This window comes from Symphalangus syndactylus, chromosome 12, assembly GCF_028878055.3.
Source record: "Symphalangus syndactylus isolate Jambi chromosome 12, NHGRI_mSymSyn1-v2.1_pri, whole genome shotgun sequence".
In the NCBI taxonomy this organism is placed as follows: Eukaryota; Metazoa; Chordata; class Mammalia; order Primates; family Hylobatidae; genus Symphalangus; species Symphalangus syndactylus.
Genome location: NC_072441.2, coordinates 83,800,215 through 83,819,893, shown reverse-complemented (window position 1 = coordinate 83,819,893; position 19,679 = coordinate 83,800,215). Strand labels below are relative to the sequence as shown.

At 42.3% G+C, this 19,679-nt stretch overlaps 1 protein-coding gene and 1 non-coding gene across 9 annotated transcripts in view; both read left to right on the top strand.

Moving 5' to 3' along the window:
* ASH1L (ASH1 like histone lysine methyltransferase) overlaps positions 1 to 19,679 on the top strand; it is a 237,985-nt gene that overhangs the window by 149,305 nt on the left and 69,001 nt on the right. For 7 of the 8 annotated variants that reach the window (XM_063626691.1, XM_063626693.1, XM_063626692.1 and 4 more), the window contains one exon: positions 2,927 to 3,106. The exons of the other annotated variant lie outside the window; for it this stretch is intronic. In XM_063626691.1, the coding sequence (XP_063482761.1) occupies positions 2,927 to 3,106 (180 nt within the window). The remainder of the gene's footprint in view (positions 1 to 2,926; positions 3,107 to 19,679) is intronic. 8 annotated transcript variants of the gene reach the window in all.
* LOC134735053 (small nucleolar RNA U13) lies at positions 3,188 to 3,292 on the top strand. The gene has a single exon (XR_010117912.1). It is a non-coding gene; the product is annotated as a small nucleolar RNA U13 (small nucleolar RNA).

The following is a 19,679-nucleotide window of genomic DNA, read 5'->3' as shown; positions in this document are numbered from 1 at the left end:
TTTAGTAGAGTCGGGGTTTCACCGTGTTAGCCAGGATGGTCACAATCTCCTGACCTCGTGATCCACCCGCCTTGGCCTCCCAAAGTACTGGGATTACAAGCGTGAGCCACTGCGCCCAGCCTCTTTAGCTTCTTTTGTTTTTTTCATCAGTAGTTTTTAACAAGTTTATTATGATATGCTGGACCTTGTTTTATTTATCCTGCCTATGGTTTGCTTACTTTCTTCAAACTCTGAGGTTATGCTTTTTATCATTTTGGGAAACTTTTTAGCCATAATTCTCAGTTTTTTTCATTATGAATTTTTTATTTTGTGAATGTTACATCATTGTATATCTGGTTTTTGTTGTTTTCCTTTACATGTGTCCAGTTGTTTTAGTAGTAAGTTTTCTCCTTTCCTGGGATTCTAAGATTCTGTTAGCATTATATTCTCTATATAATTTATTCTTTTCTTTAATCTCTATCAGTTTGTGTTGTTTCTATTGCTGTCTTCAAGTTGACTGATCTCCAGTGCCTTATTTGCTGTTAAGTACTCTCCAATTTTTCATTTCAGATTTCGTATTTATCAATTCTCAATATTCCTTTTGTTGTTGTTGTTAAGTCTTCTTCTCCTCATTATCTTTGTATTTTCTTCTAAATTCCTGATTTATGCTTGTAGAGTAGTATGTTATTTTCTTTTCTGTCTTTGTGATTTCTATTTATGTTGCTGTTTCTACTGAATGATTTTTTCCCCTGGTTCACATTTTCCTGCATTTTGGCATATGTAGGAATTTACTATTGGATGCAAGACATTGTGATGTCACATTATTGTATGTCTGGTTTTTGTTGGTTTCCTTTACAAATATTCAATTTTATTTTGATAGGCAGTTAAGTTACTTATGGTTCAGTTTGGATTCTCATATTGTTTTTAAACTTAGTTAAGGCTAGTCTTTTTTTTTTTTTTTTGAGACGGAATTTTGCTCTTGTCACCCAGGCTGGAGTGCAACGGCGCTACCTGGGCTCACCGCAACCTCCACCTCCCAGGTTCAAGCGATTTCCCCTGCCTCAGCCTCCCGAGTAGCTGGGATTACAGGCTTGCGCCACCACACCTGGCTAATTTTGTATTTTTAGTAGAGACGGGGTTTCTCCATGTTGGTCAGGCTGGTCTTGAACTCCCGACCTCAGGTGATCCGCCTGTCTGGGCCTCCCAAAGTGCTGGGATTACAGGCGTGAGCCACTGCGCTCCGCCAGCTAAGGCTAGTCTTTCTTTCAGGATAATTAAGCCCTCTAACAATGGATAACATTGCCCTCTGGGCTTGCTGTTTAATGTCCCCTATTGTTAAACAGTGTCTTTCTACTTTGCCTAATGGAATGAGTATCTGCCATCATGTGTGAGTTGTGTGAATTGCTCAGGTTACAGTTTTCTGGTAGTTCTTTGTTCAGCCATATGGAATTTTACCCTTCACATGCACAACGTAGTATACTAAAAGAGACACCCATAGTTAGATTTCTAGAGTTATAATTCTCCATAGCTTTTTCCATTCTGATACTCATTTCCACAAATTCCAGCTATCTCAGTCCCTCTGTACTCTGATATATCCCTTTTCAGCTCATCATTTTGTCCATTCTCTGCTTGGTTTCTACTTCTGCACCACAGTCATTCTTAGAAAGGCAAAGTGGAGGCTGGGTGTGATGGCTCACGCCTGTAATCCCAACACTTTGGGAAGCTGAGGTGGGCAGATCACCTGAGATCAGGAGTTGAAGACCATCCTGGACCTCATGGTGAAACCCTGTCTCTACTAAAAATACAAAAAAATAAGCTGGGTGTGGTGGCACATGCCTGGAATCCCAGCTACTCAGGAGGCTGATGTAGGAGAATCTTGAAGCCAGGAGGCGGAGGTTGCAGTGAGCCAAGATCACACCACTGCACTCCAGCCTGGGAGACAGAGCAAGACTCCGTCTCAAAAAAAAAAAAAAAAAAAAAGGAAAAGGAAAGAAAAAAAGGAAGGAGGGAAGGAAGGAAAGGAAGGTAAGGAAAGGCAAGGTGGGGCTGGGCACAGTGGCTCATGCCTGTAATCCTAGCACTTTGGGTGGGTGGATTACCTGATGTTAGAAGTTTGAGACCAGCCTGGCCAACATGGTGAAACTATCTCTCCTAAAAATACAAAAATCATCCAGATGTGGTTACAGGCGCCTGTAATCCCAGCTACTCAGGAGGCTGAGGCAGGAGAATCGCTTGAACCCAGGAGGCAGAAGTTGTAGTGAGACAAGATCATGCCACTGCACTCCAGCCTGGGCAACAGAGTGAGACTCCATCTCAAAAAACAAAAAAAGAAAAAAGAAAAGAAAAGCAAGGTGGTTGTGTGACTCACCACATTTTTTTCAGATTTCTCAGGGATCACAGTGCTGCATTAACTGTTGTCCAGTATCTGATAATAATTTTCTTTTAAAATTTTGTCATGCCAGGCTCGGTGGCTCATGCCTATAATCCCAGCACTTGGGAGACCAAGGCGGGTGGATCACTTGAGGTCAAGAGTTGAAGACCAGCCTGGCCAACATGGCCAAACCCTGTCTCTACTAAAAATACAAAACTGGCGGCGTGCCCCTGTAATATCAGCTAGTCGGGAGGCTGAGGCAGGAGAATTGCTTGAACCCAGAAAGCGGAAGTTGCATTGAGCCAAGATTGTGCCCCTGCACTCCAGCCTGGGTGACAGAGAAAGATTCCGACTCAAAAAATAAAATAAAATAAAATTTTCTCTAAGTATCTAGTAGACTACCATATTTCTATTCTTGTCAGGAGAAGTCTGGTACCAGTTATTTAAACATGGCCAGATAAGGAAGTCCCCATATCTCTTTTTTTTAATTGCCGTGTTTTTTTTTTTTAAGTAGACAATTATTTGTAGGAAAACACTTTTTTCACAATAAAATTATCTTTAAACTTCTCTTTCTAGCTTTAATGAAGCACCAGTTGAGATTCCCAGTCCTTCTGAAACCCCAGCTAAACCTTCTGAACCTGAAAGTACCTTGCAGCCTGTGCTTTCTCTCATCCCAAGGGAAAAGAAGCCCCCACGTCCCCCAAAGAAGAAGTATCAGAAAGCAGGGCTGTATTCTGACGTTTACAAAACTACAGAGTAAGTAGTAGTACCTATTAGCTAACATCCCTTTTTCGTCCACATTTGGAAAAATACTTTGACTATCAAAAAACAATATAGATTCTTTTGTATTTCACAAGCGTGATGATTGTGTTTTTGCGCTCATATATGAGGTACGCCTCCCTCAAACTTTGTGTCAAGGTCAATACATTACCCCTTCTGATGTGGGGGGAAATCAGTACAAAAGTAATATACACAAATATCAGTGTTCACTGTACTGTCTTATGTTGTATGAGACTAATTGTCTTTCTGATCGTTATCTTCTCTCTGCCTTTCTAGATTGAGATTCAAATGATGCTTTTCTTTTTTTTTTTTTTGAGACGGAGTCTCGCTTTGTCGCCCAGGCTGGAGTGCAGTGGTACGATCTTGGCTTACTGCAAACTCTGCCTCCTGGGTTCACGCCATTCTCCTGCCTCAGCCTCCCGAGTAGCTGGGACTACAGGGCCCGCCACCACGCCCAGCTAATTTTGTGTATTTTTAGTAGAGACGGGGTTTCACCGTGTTAGCCAGGATGGTCTTGGTCTGCTGACCTCGTGATCCACCTGCCTCGGCCTCCCAAAGTGCTGGGATTACAGGCGCGAGCCACCTGGCCCTAATGATGCTTTTCTTATTAACTTAAGCAACAAATGGCTCTGTGTAACTAAAATGATATTGGTGACTTCATTTTTCATTGATTGGACGCTGTGTTCCATGAACTTTGTCAGATGAATAAAATATTTGCCTTGCTTTTAAGAACTTCGTATTATCTTGGCAGAGTACAACTTAATAAGCATTCTAATTGAGAATTTTTAAAGCATCAAAGGAATAGCAAATTATCATCAATTAAGAAATATTTTCTGGTTGAGTTAAGATTTAGAGGTTTGGTAGTAGTTTACCAGATGGAGAAGGATATTCCAGTCAGAACAGCGTGTAAAAAGGCACATCTTAGGATACAGAGATTTTTCATAAAACAACTTGAAAGTTTAGGGCTTCTGAAATGTAGTGGCCCTGTGGTAAATAAGCATTATATGATAAGGAACATATAATCATGGACTTTGAGATATTTAGTTAACTTTAAGATACTTTGTTTTGGATGGGAGTGGTGGCTCACGCCTATAATCCCAACACTTTGGGAGGCTGAGGCAGGTGGATCACCTGAGGTTGGGAGTTTGAGACCAGCCTGACCAACATGGAGAAACCCCGTTTCTACTAAAAATACAAAATTAGCCGAGTGTGGTGGCACATGCCTGTAATCCCAGCTACTTGGGAGGCTGAGGCAGGAGAATTGCTTGAACCTGGGAGGCGGAGGTTGCAGTGAGCCGAGATCGTGCCATTGCACTCCAGCCTGGGCAACAAGAGCGAAACTCCATCTCAAAAAAAAAAATTTTTTTTTAATGCTATTTTGCTATAGAAAATAAAAAATGAGTTTGGGGGGGATGGATGTGAAAGGTATAGATTTGTTTAAGATAGCCCCAGCAGCAGGGTGGAAAATAAATGGAATGAATGACTAGTGGCAAAAACTCTCACCTCACAGTTTCTATCAAAAAGTCATGAATATCTGAATTTAGACAAGAAGAAGAATAAGATTGAAAGAGGAAACCTTAGATTTTAGAGGTACATCTCATTTGGTGTTGTTAAAGTAATTGACATGTAAACCATACCACTTTATTTTGCATTTAAAAGATTTTTATTGATTTGTCACTGAGGTAGATATCACAAAATTTTTATACTCTGAACGTGCTTCTTAGGTTGTGAAAACATTTTACTAATGAAGCTTAAGTTTAGCTAATTATAATAATAATAAATCATCTCAAATAACTAAGACTTTAAAAAGATAGGCACTTAACTATTTTTTTTAATTTAAGAAAAGTTGTGAAGTATGTAGTTCAAAGTTCATAATGGTACCTTCACAGTGTCTTCAGGGACCTAGGCTCCTTTTTTTTCCCTCTATCTCAGCACTAATTATGCATTCCTAAGATTCCCTCATGTTCCAAGACAGTTACTAGAGTCCAGCCATGAGATGTTTGTTACAGACAGAAAAGAGGAGGAAAAGCATGCTCCTTCTTTGTTTTTTGTTTTCTGGTTTGTTTGTTGCGATGGAATTTCACTCTTGTTGCCCAGGCTGGAGTGCAATGGCATGATCTCGGCTCACTGCAACCTCTGCCTTCCGGGTTCAAGCAATTCTCCTGCCTCAGCCTCCCGAGTAGCTGGGATTACAGGCACCTGCCATCATGCCCAGCTAATTGTTTGTATTTTTAGTAGAGATGGGGTTTCACCATGTTGGCCAGACTGGTCTTGAATTCCTGACCTCAGGTGATCCGCCCTCCTCTGCCTCCCAGAGTGCAAGGATTACAGGCATGAGCCACGGTGCCCGGCCCATGCTCCTTCTTTGTAAGAAAACTTCAAACCCACATTTATATAAATTGGCTAGAATTTAAATTGCGTAGCCACACTTTAGCCATAAGACAGGTTGCGGAAATAATGGTCATTACTCTAGGTGTTAATAGCTGTTAAGGAAAAAAAAAATCAACATTCTGTCAGTAGAAATGAGAAAGTAGAAATACGCTTTGGGACACATCTAATTCAGTCATAATTTTGGAACAGAGTCTGCTAAATAGAGCAGAAGTATAATTACCAACTTTTCTGCTAAATAAAATTCAAGTTTTATTTCTTGCTTAGGGAAAACCTCTCAGACTGTGTTTTTCCTCTTCTGTCACATCACAATAATTTTCAACAAAGAAGTCTGTAAGAGCAAACTGCTGGTTTTAAAAAAAAAAAACATTTTTTTAAATAAAATTAAAAAACAAAACAAAACAAAACACAGAAGACTTCTGTAACCAAAGGTATGAGGGTTTTCTCATACACCAAGCAATAGGCACCAGCTGGGTGTCCTCCAATTCAATTCTGTCACTGTTTTCCTGGATATAGGGTCAGATCCTATAGGTTGGGTGCTCAGTTCCCAAGACCGCCACCCTCCCTTTAGACCAGTCACAACTCTGGCTCTCCAGAACTTCTGACCAACCATCTTCAAGTTGGGGTTTCCACAACCCCCTCTTTGGGTTTGATTAATTTGCTGGAATGGCTCACAAAACTCAAGAAAACATGTACTTCCATTTACTGGTTTGTTATAAAGGATATTACAGAAGCTATAGGTGAAGACATATACTGGGGAAGGAGCATAGAGCTTTCATTCCCTCCTTGGGTGCACTACCCTCCAGGAACCTCCACATGTTCAGCTATCCAGAAACTCTCTGAACCTTTCTTTTTGAGTTTTGTTTTTTGTGGTTTTGTTTGTTTGTTTTTTTGAGATGGAGTTTTGCTCTTGTCAACCAGGCTGGAGTACAATGGTACGATCTTGGCTCACTGCAGGCCCTGCCTCCTAGGTTCAAATGATTCTCCTGCCTCAGCCTCCGGAGTAGCTGGGATTACAGGCACCTGTCACCACACCCAGCTAAATTTTTTTTTTTTTTTTTTTTTTTTTTTTTGAGAAGGAGTCCTGCTCTGTCGCCCAAGCTGGAGTGCAGTGGCAAGATCTTGGCTCACTGCAACCTCTACCTCCTGGGTTCAAGCAATTCTCCTGCCTCGGCCTCCTGAGTAGCTGGGACTACAGGCACACACTGCCATGCCCGGCCAGTTTTTTGTATTTTAGTAGAGACGGGGTTTCACCGTGTTACCCAGTCTGGTTGCGAACTCCTGCGCTCAGGCAATCCGCCCACCTCAGCCTCCCAAAGTGCTGGGATTACAGGCGTGAGCCACAGCACCCAGCCTCTTTCTGAGTTTTTACGGAAGCTTCATAGGCGTCATTGACAGCCATGTAGAAATGTGATTGAACAAAATGTAGAGCATGTAAACCCAGCATGTCCTGTCTAGACTTCTTGGCCTCTCTGTGTCGTATTCTTTTCTCTAGGGTATGGTACAGGACCCTCTCTGGAGTGAGGGTTTTCTTGGCCCAAAATCAGATTAGAGTCCTGCCTTAGGTAGGTGAAAGGAAGACAGGAGAAGGTCAAAGAGATTCTATCTCCTGAGGCCCGCTCCTGAGACTTAAAAAGTGCCCCAACATTATAACAGGGACAATGGGAGTTAAGAGCCAGGAACCATGGATGAAAACATATATATATATATTTATATTCATATTTGTATTTATGTATATCATGACACCACACCTCTGTTTTTTACTTTTGTGCTTTTTCTTGATTAAAGATTTAAAAATGGAAGATTATGATCTTTTGATGTAATTTGATTTCACATCAAATTATACAACCATATCAGTGATTTGTAAGTGTCTCTGGTCATACAAAAGATTTGACCTGAAAATGGACTGCAATATCACTTTATGTATGTTAGAACTAGCTCTTCCTCTCACAGAAATAAGTAGGAAGAAAACGATTTATGCTTTAAGCATTTTTAAGAACATCGATCAGTTTAGTACATGTATGCATTCTTGAAAGATGTGAAGCCAGGATATTATTGTGGGCTGGCTATTTTGTCGTTAGCAGTTTTATTAATAAACTTATGTTTAGAGCAGTTTCAGTTTCACAGCAAAATTGAGTGGAAAGTACAGAGTTTTCATATATACACCCTGTTCTTCATACACACAACCTGCCCACTGTTGCACCACACCATTGTGATACATGTGTTATGATCCATATACCTACATTGACATACCATTATTACCCAAAGTCCGTAGTTACTTTAGGGTTCACTCTTGGTGGTATACATTTTATGGGTTTTGACAAATGTATACTGACATGTATCTACTATTGTAATATCATACAATAGAATAAAAATAAAGTGGGCCAGGTGCGATTGCTCATGCCTGTAATCCCAGCACTTTGGGAGGCTGGAGCTGGAGGATTGATTGAGCCCAGGAGTTCAAGACCAACCTGGGCAACATAGCGAGACCTTGTCTCTACTAAAAATTTAAGAATTCAGGCCAGACGCAGTGGCTCATGCCCGTAATCCTAACACTTTGGAAGGCCAAGGCAGGCAGACTACTTGAGGTCAGGAGTTCAAGACCAGTCAGGCCAACATGACGCAACCCTGTCTCTGCTAAAAATACAAAAATTAGCTGGGCATGGTGGCAGGCGCCTGTAATCCCAGCTACTTGGGAGGCTGAGGCAGAAGAATCCTTTGAACTCCAGATGCAGAGCTTGCAGTGAGCCGAGATTGCGCCATTGCACTCCAGCCTGGGTGACAGAGCAAAACTCTGTCTCAGAAATAAATAATAAAATAAAAATTCACCAGGTGTGGTGGCGCACACCTGTAGTCCCAGCTACTTGTGAGACTGAAGTGAGCAGATCACTTGAGCCCGGGGGTCCGAGGCTGCAGTGAGTTGTGTTCATGACACTACGCTCCAGCCTAAGTGACAAAGCATTTTTTTTGAAACCCTGTCTCAAAAAAAGAAAGAGAAAATAATATAAACTTTTTTTTTTTTTTTTTGAGATGGAGTTCAAGCAATTCTCCTGCCTCAGCCTCCTGAGTAGCTGAGATTACAGGTGCCCACCACCACGCCTGGCTAATTTTTGTATTTTTAGCAGAGACGGGGTTTCACCATATTGGCCAGGCTGGTCTCAAACTCCTGACCTCAAGTGATCCACCTGCCCCAGCTTCCCAAAGTGCTGGGATTACAGGTCTGAGCCAGCATGCCTGGCCTAGATCGACCATTTTTTAAGAACTCAGGCTTTTGTTGTCTTTTAGAATGCCCTTCATTTTGGATTTCTTTGATCCTATCTTCATGATTAGATTTAGGTTTAAAAAATCTTGGCAGAGGCCTGGGAGAGATGGCTTATGCCTGTAATCTCAACATTTTGGGAGGCTGAGGCTGGAGGATCACTTGAAGCCTGGAGTTCAAGACCAGCCTGGGCAACATAGTGAGATCCCATCTCTACAAAAATAAAAATAAATAAAACTTAAAATTTAAAAATCATGGCAGGAATGTTGCATATGTGATACTTTATACTTCTTTTTGCATCCCACTTATTGTCCCAGCGTTGATGGTGCCATGTTTGATTACTTAGTTAAGGTGGTATCTGCCAAATCTTTTCATTGCAAAGATACATTTTTTTCCATTGTAATTGGTACATAAACCATGGGTTGATATTTAAGGCTATAGCTTGTTCTCTATCAGTGTTTTTTAATCTAACATTTAATCATCCATTAATTTTTTTTCCCTAAGTTAATGATTACATTGATGGTTGAAAAATGACAATTTTTGCTGGATGTGGTTGCTCACCCCTGTAATCCAAGAACTGTGGGAGGCAGATCACCTGAGGTCAGGAGTTCAAGAACACCCTGGCCAACATGGTGAAACCCTGTCTCTACCAAAAATGCAAAAATTAGCCAGGCCTGGTGACATGCACCTGTAGTCCTAGCTATTTGGGAGGCTGAAGCAGGAGAATCGCTTGAACCCAGGAAGCAGAGGTTGTAGTGAACTGAGATTGCGCCACTGAACTCCAGCCTGGGCGACAGAGCAAGACTCGGTCTCAAAAAAAAAAAAAAATTTCTAATTCCATTATTTCTTGATTTTTTAGCTGACATTTTCTGGTGAAGATGAGCTTCTCTTTTTTTTTTCTCCATAAACTCTCTGTTTGTTTTGTTTTGTTTTGTTTTTTTGAATACCATATAGACTCATGAATTTTTTTTGTTTGGGTGGTTTTGTTTGTTTGTTTTTCTCCAGAGACAGGGTCTCCCTATGTTGCCCAGGCTTGACTCTAACTCCTGGGCTCAAGAAGTCCTTCTGCCGCAGCCTCACAAAGTGCTAGGAGGCATAAGCTATCATGCTTGGCATAAAATTGAATATATTATAATCTATTAGCATTTTATAGGAAACTGCTCAAAATTCCCTGATTTTACCACAGGAGCCCCTTTAAACTGGCCCCTGTTTCCTTTATACGTGTCTTCAGATTACTTATCTTTGAGCACTTCCCTGCTTTCTGCTGTTTGGAGTAGTGAGGATTTAGTTTTTTGTTTTGGTTTACTTTTCTGCTGTTGTTTATCAGACTTGTTCTTTCTTTGGCCTGGATCTGGAATCAACTATTTCCCTCAAGGAGCTTTGTTTTCTTTTAGTGAGGATTATTATTTAGAAGTCAAAATCTGAATTTTTCATGTGCTTTTTCTATTAGGGTATTTGTTATTGCTATGATGCCATGCTTCTAGCCCCTTTCAGTACCATGGAATGAAAAAAATGTGGCCGGGCACGGTGGCTCACGCCTGTAATCCCAGCACTTTGGGAGGCCGAGGCGGGTGGATCACGAGGTCAGGAGATCGAGACCATCCTGGCTAACACAGTGAAACCCCGTCTCTACTAAAAATACAAAAAAATTAGCCGGGCGAGATGGCGGGCGCCTGTAGTCCCAGCTACTCGGGAGGCTGAGGCAGGAGAATGGCGTGAACCCCGGGGGGCGGAGCCTGCAGTGAGCCGAGATCGCGCCACTGCACTCCAGCCTGGGCGACAGCGAGACTCGGTCTCAAAAAAAAAAAAAAAAAAAAAAAACAAAACAAAACGAAAAAAATGTGCATACACACGTGTGTATTAATTTTATATTGCTGTTGAAGAAATTATCACAAATTTAGCAGCTTAAATATCATCCATTTATTATCTCACAGATTCCAGTTTAGTCCAGGCTTAGTTGGATCCTCTGTTCTGAGTTTCATAAGCTAGAATCAAGGTACCATCAGAGGCTGGGGCTGTATTCCAGACTCACGTGGATGTAGGTAAAACTCATATCTTTGCAGTTGTGTAACTCATGGTTGGTGGCTCACTTCTTCAAGTCTTCAACAAAGTCTGCTTCTTTAAGACTCTGGACTGAGAGCAATCGTAAGCCTTTATTGAGATATTAAGTGTACAGTAATCAGTTTTAAAACATTGTTATTATTCCAGAAAGAAACCCACATCCCTAGGCAATCACTCCCTAATTTCCCCACCATTAGGCAACTGTCCATTTAGATATTTAATGTGTGGAATATATATAATATAAATACATTTTTGTTTTTTTACCAGTCCTGGATATTTAGTATCATACAATATGTGTTTTTTTGTGACTGAGTTTTTTCACTTAGCATATTGTTTTCAGGTTTCATGCATGTTGTAGTATATATAATTCTTGTCTTTTTTGCCAAATAATATTCCATTGTGCATATATATACCACATTTTATTTATCCATTCATCAGTTAATGAACATTTGGGTTGTTTCTGCTTTTGGCTATCACAAGTAATGCTTCTATGAACATTTATTTACATCCACGTTTTTATTTTTTATAGCTGTATGATATTAGATTATATAGATACTTCATAGTCTATCTAGCCAGTCTAGTAAGGAAGGGTTGTTCTAATATTTGCTCCTATAGATAATACCCAGTGAATAAACTTATCCACACATTGTTTGATATTTTGGAGGTATATCTTCAGGGTAAGTTCCTAGAAATTGAATTACTGGGTTAAATAGTAGTTGTATATATAATATTGTAAATATTGCTAAATTCTGCTTCCATGGGAATTGTATCCTTTTGTAGTCCTAGAAATTTATGAGTGTGTCTTACTTTTCCACAGCCCATCCTATGTTGTCAAACGATTATATGTTTCTTAATCTAATAGGTGAGGAATTTCAGTTTACTTTTTTTTTTGAGACGGAGTCTGGCTCTGTCTCCCAGGCTGGAGTACAGTGGCACAATCTTGGCTCACTGCAACCTCTGCCTCCCGGGTTCAAGCAATTCTCCTGCCTTAGCCTCCCGAGTACCTGGGACCACAGGTGTGTGCTACCACGCCTGGCTAATTTTTGTATTCTTAGTAGAGATGGGGTTTCACCATGTTGGCCAGGCTGGTTCAATTCACATTTTTTTGTAAGTAATACTGTCAAGCATCTTTTTATATCTTTGAAGGCCACTTAATTATCTTTTTCTTTTAACTGTATTTTCATGTTCGTTTCCCCGATTTCTATCAGGGGAAATTCTATCCTCGATTTTTAAGAGTTCTTTATCTATTAGATTTGCCTTTGTCAGTGATATAAATTGTAGATATATTTTGTCAATTTGTTATTTGACTTTTGTGCTTATTGACCGTGACTACTGTTATGCCAGTAATAATATGTTGTTACTGTTCAAACACTGTGTTGATTACTATAGCTTTTTTATTTATTTATTTTTTAGAAACAGGGTTGCACTCTAAGGCCCAGCCTAGAGTATAGTGGCACAAACACAGCTCACTTCAGCCTCTATCTCCCAAGCTCAAACCATCCTCCTTCCTCAGCCTCCCGAGTAGCTGGACTATAGGCATTCACCACCACACCCAGCTATTTTTTAAATTTTTTGTAAAGACAAGGCCTCATTATGTTGCCCAGGCTGTCTGGAACTCTTGGCCTCAAGCAATCCTCCCCTCTTGGCTTCCCAAAGTGCTAGGATTATAGGCGTGAGCCACTGCTCCAGGCCAAATACTGGAGTTTTGTAAGAAAGCCTGAAATCAGAAAGTGTGATTCCTTCAACTTTGTTCTTTTTCAAGATTGTTTTGGCTGTTCCTGGGTTCCTTGCCATTTCTCTGTGATTTTTAGGATCAGCTTATCTATTTCTGCAAAAAATGCAGCTGGAATTTTCACAGACTCTATAGATCAATTTGGGAAGTTTTGTCGTCTTTTTTTTTTTTTTTTTTGAGACAGAGTCTCACTCTATCGCCCAGGCTGGAGTGCAGTGGCACCATCTCAGCTCACTGCAACCTTCGCGCCCTGGGTTTAAGCAATCCTCTTCCCTTAGCCTCCCTAGTAGTTTGGATTACAGGCATGTGCTACCATGCCCATCTACTTTTTGTATTTTTAGTAGATCCAGGGTTTTGCCATGTTGGCCAGGCTGGTCTTGAACTCCAGACCTCAAGTGATCCACCCACCTCGGCCTCTCAAAGTGCTGGGATTACAGATGTGAGCTACAGCACCTGGCCAGGTTTTACTGTCTTAACAGTATTTAGTCATCACCATATCTGTGAATATGGGATGTCTTTCCATTTATTTTGATTTTTTTTTTTTTTTTTTTGACACAGAATCGCTCTCTCATCCAGTCTGGAGTGCAGTGGCCTGATCTCGGCCCACTGCAACCTCCACCTCCCAGGTTCAGGTGATTCTCCTGCCTCAACCTCCCAAACAGATGGGGCTACAGGCCCACACCACCATGCCCAGCTAATTTTTTTTTTTTTTTTTTTTAGACAGAGTCTCGCTCTGTCACCCAGGCTGGAGTGCAGTGGCACAATCTCGGCTCACTGCAAGCTCCGCCTCCCGGGTTCACGCCATTCTCCTGCCTCAGCCTCTCCGAGTAGCTGGGACTACAAGCGCCCGCCACCACGCCCGGCTAATTTTTTGTATTTTTAGTAGAGACAGGGTTTCACCGTGGTCTCGATCTCCTGACCTCGTGATCCGCCCGCCTCGGCCTCCCAAAGTGCTGGGATTACAAGCGTGAGCCACCGCGCCCGGCCGCCCGGCTAATTTTTTGTAGTTTTGTAGAGACAGGGTTTCATCATATTGGTCAAGCTGGTCTTTAACTCCTGACCTCAGGTGATTCCCTCACCTAGGCCTCCCAAATTGCTGGGATTACAGGGATAAGCCACCATGCCCGACCTATTTTGATCGTTAACCAAAACTTTTAATAGTGTTTGTTGTTGTTGTTTTGTTTGTCTGTTTGTTTTAATGAGACTGAGTCTCACTCTGTCGCCTAGGCTAGAGTGCAGTGGCTTCATCTCGGCTCACTGCAACTTCTGCCTCTTGGGTTCAAGTGATTCTCGTGCCTCAGCCTCCTGATTAGCTGGGACTATGGGCGCATGCCAACACACCTGGCTAATTTTTGTATTTTTAGTAGAGACAGGGTTTCACCATGTTGGCCAGGCTGGTCTCGAACTCCTGACCTCAAGAGATCTGTCCCCCTCAGCCTCCTAAAGTGCTGGGATTACAGGCACGAGTCACTGCACCTGGCCTCAAAACTTTTAACAGTGTTTTATAGTTTTTAGTGTACAAGTACTATTCTTCTTTTATCTTGTTCCCAAGAATTTTTTTTAAGTTAGTACTATTGTAATTGTTGTAATTGGAATTGGATTTTTTATTTTTATTTTTATTTTATTATTATTATTATTTTTTAGACGGAGTCTCACTCTGTTATCAGGCTGGCGTGCAGTGGTGTGATCTCAGCTTACTGCAACCTCTGCTTCCCAGGTTCAAGCGATTCTGCTGCCTCAGCCTCTCGAGTAGCTGGGACCACAGACACGCACCGCCACACTCAGCTAATTTTTGTGTTTTTAGTAGAGAAAGAGTTTCACCATGTTGGCCAGGATGGTCTCGATCTCTTGACCTCGTGATCTGCCTGCCTTGACCTCCCAAAGTGCTGGCATGACAGGCATGCCACCACACCCAGCACTCCAATTGGATATTTTAAATTAAATTTTTGGATTGTTTATTGCTATGTATAGAAATACAATTGATTTTTTTTCCCACCAGTTTACCCTGACAGATGTGTTTCATGTATTGAGTTTGTATCTTGCAACCTAAGTGTTAGTCCTAAGAGTCTTTTAGTGGATTCCATCATTTGTGTCTTGGCTTTGCTTAAGATCATTCACATCATCACCACATCTAGCTAATTTTTTTTATTTTTTGTAGAGACAATGAGGTCTTGCCATGTTGCCTAAGCTGGTCTTGAGCCCCTGGCCTCAAGTGATCCTCCTGCCTTGTCCTCCCAAAGTGTTGGGATTACAGGGGTTAGCCACTATATCTGGCCTTTTTTTTTAATTGCTTCTGGATTTTTTTCTTTTTTAAAGACAGAGTCTGCCTCTCATCCAGACTAGAGTACAGTGGCATAATACCAGCTCACTACAGTCTCCACCTCCTAGACTCAAGCGTTCATCTTACCTCAGCCTCCTCCAGTAGCTGGGACTACAGGTACATGCCACCATACTGGACTAATTTTTTTATTTTTTCAGAGACAGGGTCTCCCTATGTTGCCCAGGCTGGTCTTGAACTCTTGAGTCAAGTCCCTCTTTGGCCTCCCAAAGTGCTGGGATTGTAGGTGTGAGCCACCATGCCCAGGTTGCTTCCTTTTTTTTTTTTTTTTTGAGACGGAGTTTCGTTCTTGTTGCCCAGGCTGGAGTGCAATGGTGCATTCTTGGCTCACTGCAACCTCTGCCTTCCAGGTTCAAGCGATTCTCCTGCCTCAGCCTCCTGAGTAGCTGGGATTACAGGCATGGCATCACCACACCTGGCTATTTTTTTTTTTTTTTTTAATGGTAAGAACGGCCTTTATTGGCTGTAGCAGGAAGTAAAAGAGGGGATACAGCTTCTGCAGACTAGATTGCTGCCCTCCAAAAAAAGCTTCTGTATTTCAAGTCATTAGAAAAGCTCTCCCACACCCAAATTTTAAGCAAGTAAGAAATTTACTTTTGTTTTCTTCTGGTAATTGCTCGGATTCAATTTTTGCATCTAGTTCCCTAATATATTTGGAATTTTTTCAGGTATATTAGTCTGGGCTGACACTGAAGAAGTAGAAAGAAAGTTAATACTTCTTGCATACCTATTATGTGCCAGTTACTGTGTTAATGAGTTTATATGTTATCTTACAAATTTATTCAAGAACCTTGTGAGAGAATGGGTATTATTAATATTATCGAAGAAGCTAAGGCTTAGAGAATTAGAGAAACTTAAGTAATTTGTCTAGGGTTTAACAGTTAGTCAATGGCATAGTTAACATTTGAATTCCGGCAATAATTGGCTTCAGAGTTGTTTGTACTTTTCGCTGCTTTACTTAGCTTTTACAGTACTGAAATATCTTTTGTGGGGTTTTTTGGTTTTTTTTGAAACAGGAGTTTCACTCCATTGCCTAGACTGGTCTGAAACTCCTGGGATCCTTCCACAATGATCCTTCAGCTGCAACCTCCAAAAGGCTGGGATTAGAGGCATTTGTACCACCACCAGCTCTTTTTTTTTTTTTGAGACGGAGTTTTGCTCTTGTCACCCAGACTGGAGTGCAATGGCGTGATCTTGGCTCGCTGTAACCTCTGCCTCCTAGGTTCAAGCGATTTTCCTGTCTCAGCCTCCCAAGTAGCTGGAATTACAGGTGTGTGCCACCACACCGCTAATTTGTGTATTTTTTTTTTTTAGTAGAGACGGGTTTCACCATGTTGGCCAGGCTGGTCTTTAACTCCTGACCTCAGGTGATCCACCCACCTCAGCTTCCCAAAGTGCTGGGATTACAGGCAACCATACCCGGCCTTCAATGTCTTTTTATGCTAAAAAAAAAAAAAAAAAAAAGTATAACTTGGCTGGGTGTGGTGGCTCATACTTGTAATCCCAGCACTTCAGGAGGCCAAGGCAGGAGGATTGCTTGAGGCCAGGAGTTTGAGACCAGCCTAGACATCATGGTGAGGACCCCATCTCTACAAAAAGTTTTTAAATAATTATCCAGGCATAGTGGCACACAGACCTGTAGTCCTAGTTACTCAGGAGACTGGGATGGTGGGATTGCTTGAGCCTTAGGAGTTCAAGGCTGCATTGAATTATGATTGCACCACTGTACAACCTGGGTGGCAGAACAAGGCCCTGTCTTTAAAAACAAAACAAAGCAGTAAAACATGGATAACTTGTCTGGACCATTTGATTAATTCCTTTTTTTATTTAAAAGGTTAGCTCTAGAATAACATGTTCATTTTTTACATTCTGTACTTTTTAGCATAAAGTTTATATAGTAATCCAAAAATATAATTTTACCTTTTTATCTAAAATTGCCGTATTCCTTGAGGATTTTAAGTTGTGCAGTAAAATGGTCTGGATTGGAGCAAGGTTAGGGAAAGGTGGCATTATGAAAAATGATGCCTCCCCCTTCTTCAAATTCATATCCCCAGGGCAAAAGTTGCCATATTGTTTATGAAAGAACATTAAGGGAGTCTGTTTTCCTGTTGTCTGTAGATGATGTTCAGAAGTATTTTTTTTTTTTTTTTTTTTTTTTTTTTTTTTGAGAAGGAGTCTCGCTCTTTCACCCAGGCTGGAGTGCAGTGGCGCGATCTCGGCTCACTGCAGTCTCCGTCCCCTGGGGTTCACGCCATTCTCCTGCCTCAGCCTCCCGTGTAGCTGGGACTACAGGCGCCCGCCACCTCGCCCGGCTAATTTTTTTGTATTTTTCAGTAGAGATGGGGTTTCACTGTGTTAGCCAGGATGGTCTCGATCTCCTGACCTCGTGATCCGCCCGCCTCGGCCTCCCAAAGTGCTGGGATTACAGGCGTGAGCCACCGCGCCCGGCCAATATTCAGAAGTATTTTAACCCTGGTATGATGTTTGGTGTTTTTTATTTTTATTTATTTATTTATTTATTTTGAGACGGAGTCTGGCAGTGGTGCAATCTCAGCTCACTGTGCCCAGCTAGTATGATTTTTTTTTTAGACAGAGTCTTGCTCTGTCACCCAGGCTGGAGTACAGTGGTGCGACCTTGGCTCACTGCAACCTCCACCTCCCGGGTTCAAGCAATTCTCCTGCTTCAGCCTCCCAAGTAGCTGAGATTACAGGCGCCTGCAACCATGCCCAGCTAATTTTTTGTATTTTTAGTAGAGGCGGGTTTTCACCATGTTGGCCAGGCTGGTCTCGAACTCCTGACCTCAGGTGATCCACCCACCTTGGCCTCCCAAAGTGCTGGGATTACAGGCATGAGCCACTGTGCCTGGCAGCCAATATGCTCTTTTTTTTTTCTTTTTTTTTTTTCTTAGAGTCTCACTGTGTCACCCAGGCTGGTGTGCAATAGCACGATCTTGGCTTTCTGTAACCTCCACCTCTGGGGTTCAGGCAATTCTCCTGCCTCAGCCTCCCAAGTAGGTGAGATTACAGGTGCCCGCCACCATGCCCGGCTAATTTTTTGTATTTTTAGTAGAGACAAGATATCACCATGTTGGCCAGGTTGGTCTCCAACTCCTGACCTCAGGTGATCCACTCACCTTGGCCTCCCAATGCGCTGGGATTACAGGCGTGAGCCACCGCGCCCCACCAGTCTTTTTTTTTTTTTGAGATGGAGTCTCGCTGTGTCACCCAGGCTGGAGTGCAGTGGCACGACTTTGGCTTGCTGCAATCTCCGCCTCCCAGGTTCAGGCAATTCTCCTGCCTCAGCCTCTTGAGTAGCTGGGATTACAGGTGCCCACCACCCCATGCCTGGCAAATTTTTTGTATTTTTAGTAGAGACAGGGTTTCACCATGTTGGCCAGGCTGGTTTTGAACTCCTGACCTCAAGTAATCCACCTGCCTTGGCCTCCCAAAGTGCTAGGATTACAGGTGTGAGCCACCATGCCCGGCCACTGGCGATCTTTTTTTTTTTTTTTTTTTTTTTTGAGATGGAGTCTTGCTCTGTCGCCCAGGCTGGAGTGTAGTGGTGCCATCTCGGCTCACTGCAAGCTCTGCCTCCCGGGTTCACGCCATTCTCCTGCCTCAGCCTCCCGAGTAGCTGGGACTACAGGCGCCTGCCACAACGCCTGGCTAATTTTTTGTATTTTTTTTTAGTAGAGACAGGGTTTCACCGTGTTAGCCAGGATGGTCTCGATCTCATGACCTCGTGATCCGCCCGCCTCGGCCTCCCGAAGTGCTGGGATTACAGGCTTGAGCCACCGCGCCCGGCCACAGGCGATCTTTTTTAACACTTTTTTTTTTTTTTTTTTTTAAGACAGAGAGTCTCACTCTGTCACCCAGGCTGGCGTGCAGTGGCACGATCTCAGCTCACTGCAACCTCCACCTCCCTGGTTCAAACGATTCTCGTGTCTCAGCCTCATGAGCAGCTAGGATTAGAGGCGTACACCACTATGCCCCGCTAATTTTTGTATTTTTAGTAAAGATGGGATTTCACCTTCTTGGCCAAGGCTGGTCTCGAACTCCTTGCCTCAAGTGATCTGCCTGACTCAGCCTCCCAAAGTGCTGGGACTACAGGCATGAGCCACCACATCACTGGCGTGATCTTAATTTATCTTTTGTATGGGTCTGGACCGTCTCTCCCTGTAAATAGTTGATTATGCTGAAATATGTAAATTTATGTTTATCTAAGTAAAATTAGCAAAATAAATCTGTTCCAGAAAGTAGACTGTACTTTGGTTGATAGATTGTTTTGAGAGAAATGTTAACATCTTTAGGAAGGTAATTTATGAAAATAGTATTTTCAAAAAAGTTTAACTGCCAGTGGAATATAGAATAGAATAGTCATTTGTGGTTATAGAATTTATCAGATACTAGCTTCATCAGTTGCTAGTTATATGAATTTGGACAAGTTATATTGATTTGGGCAACCCTTGATCCTCAGTGTCCTCAGCTTTAAAATGGCAATCATAAATAGTACCTGTTACTCAGTTATCAATGTTTTGTTTTTTTTTTTTTGAGACGGAGCCTCGCTCTGTCGCCCAGGCTGGAGTGCAGTGGCGCAATCTCGGCTCACTGCAAGCTCCGCCTCCTGGGTTCATGCCATTCTCCTGCCTCAGCCTCTCCGAGTAACTGGGACTACAGGCGCCCGCCACCACGCCCGGCTAATTTTTTTTGTATTTTTAGTAGAGACGGGGTTTCACCGTGGTCTCGATCTCCTGACCTCATGATCCGCCCG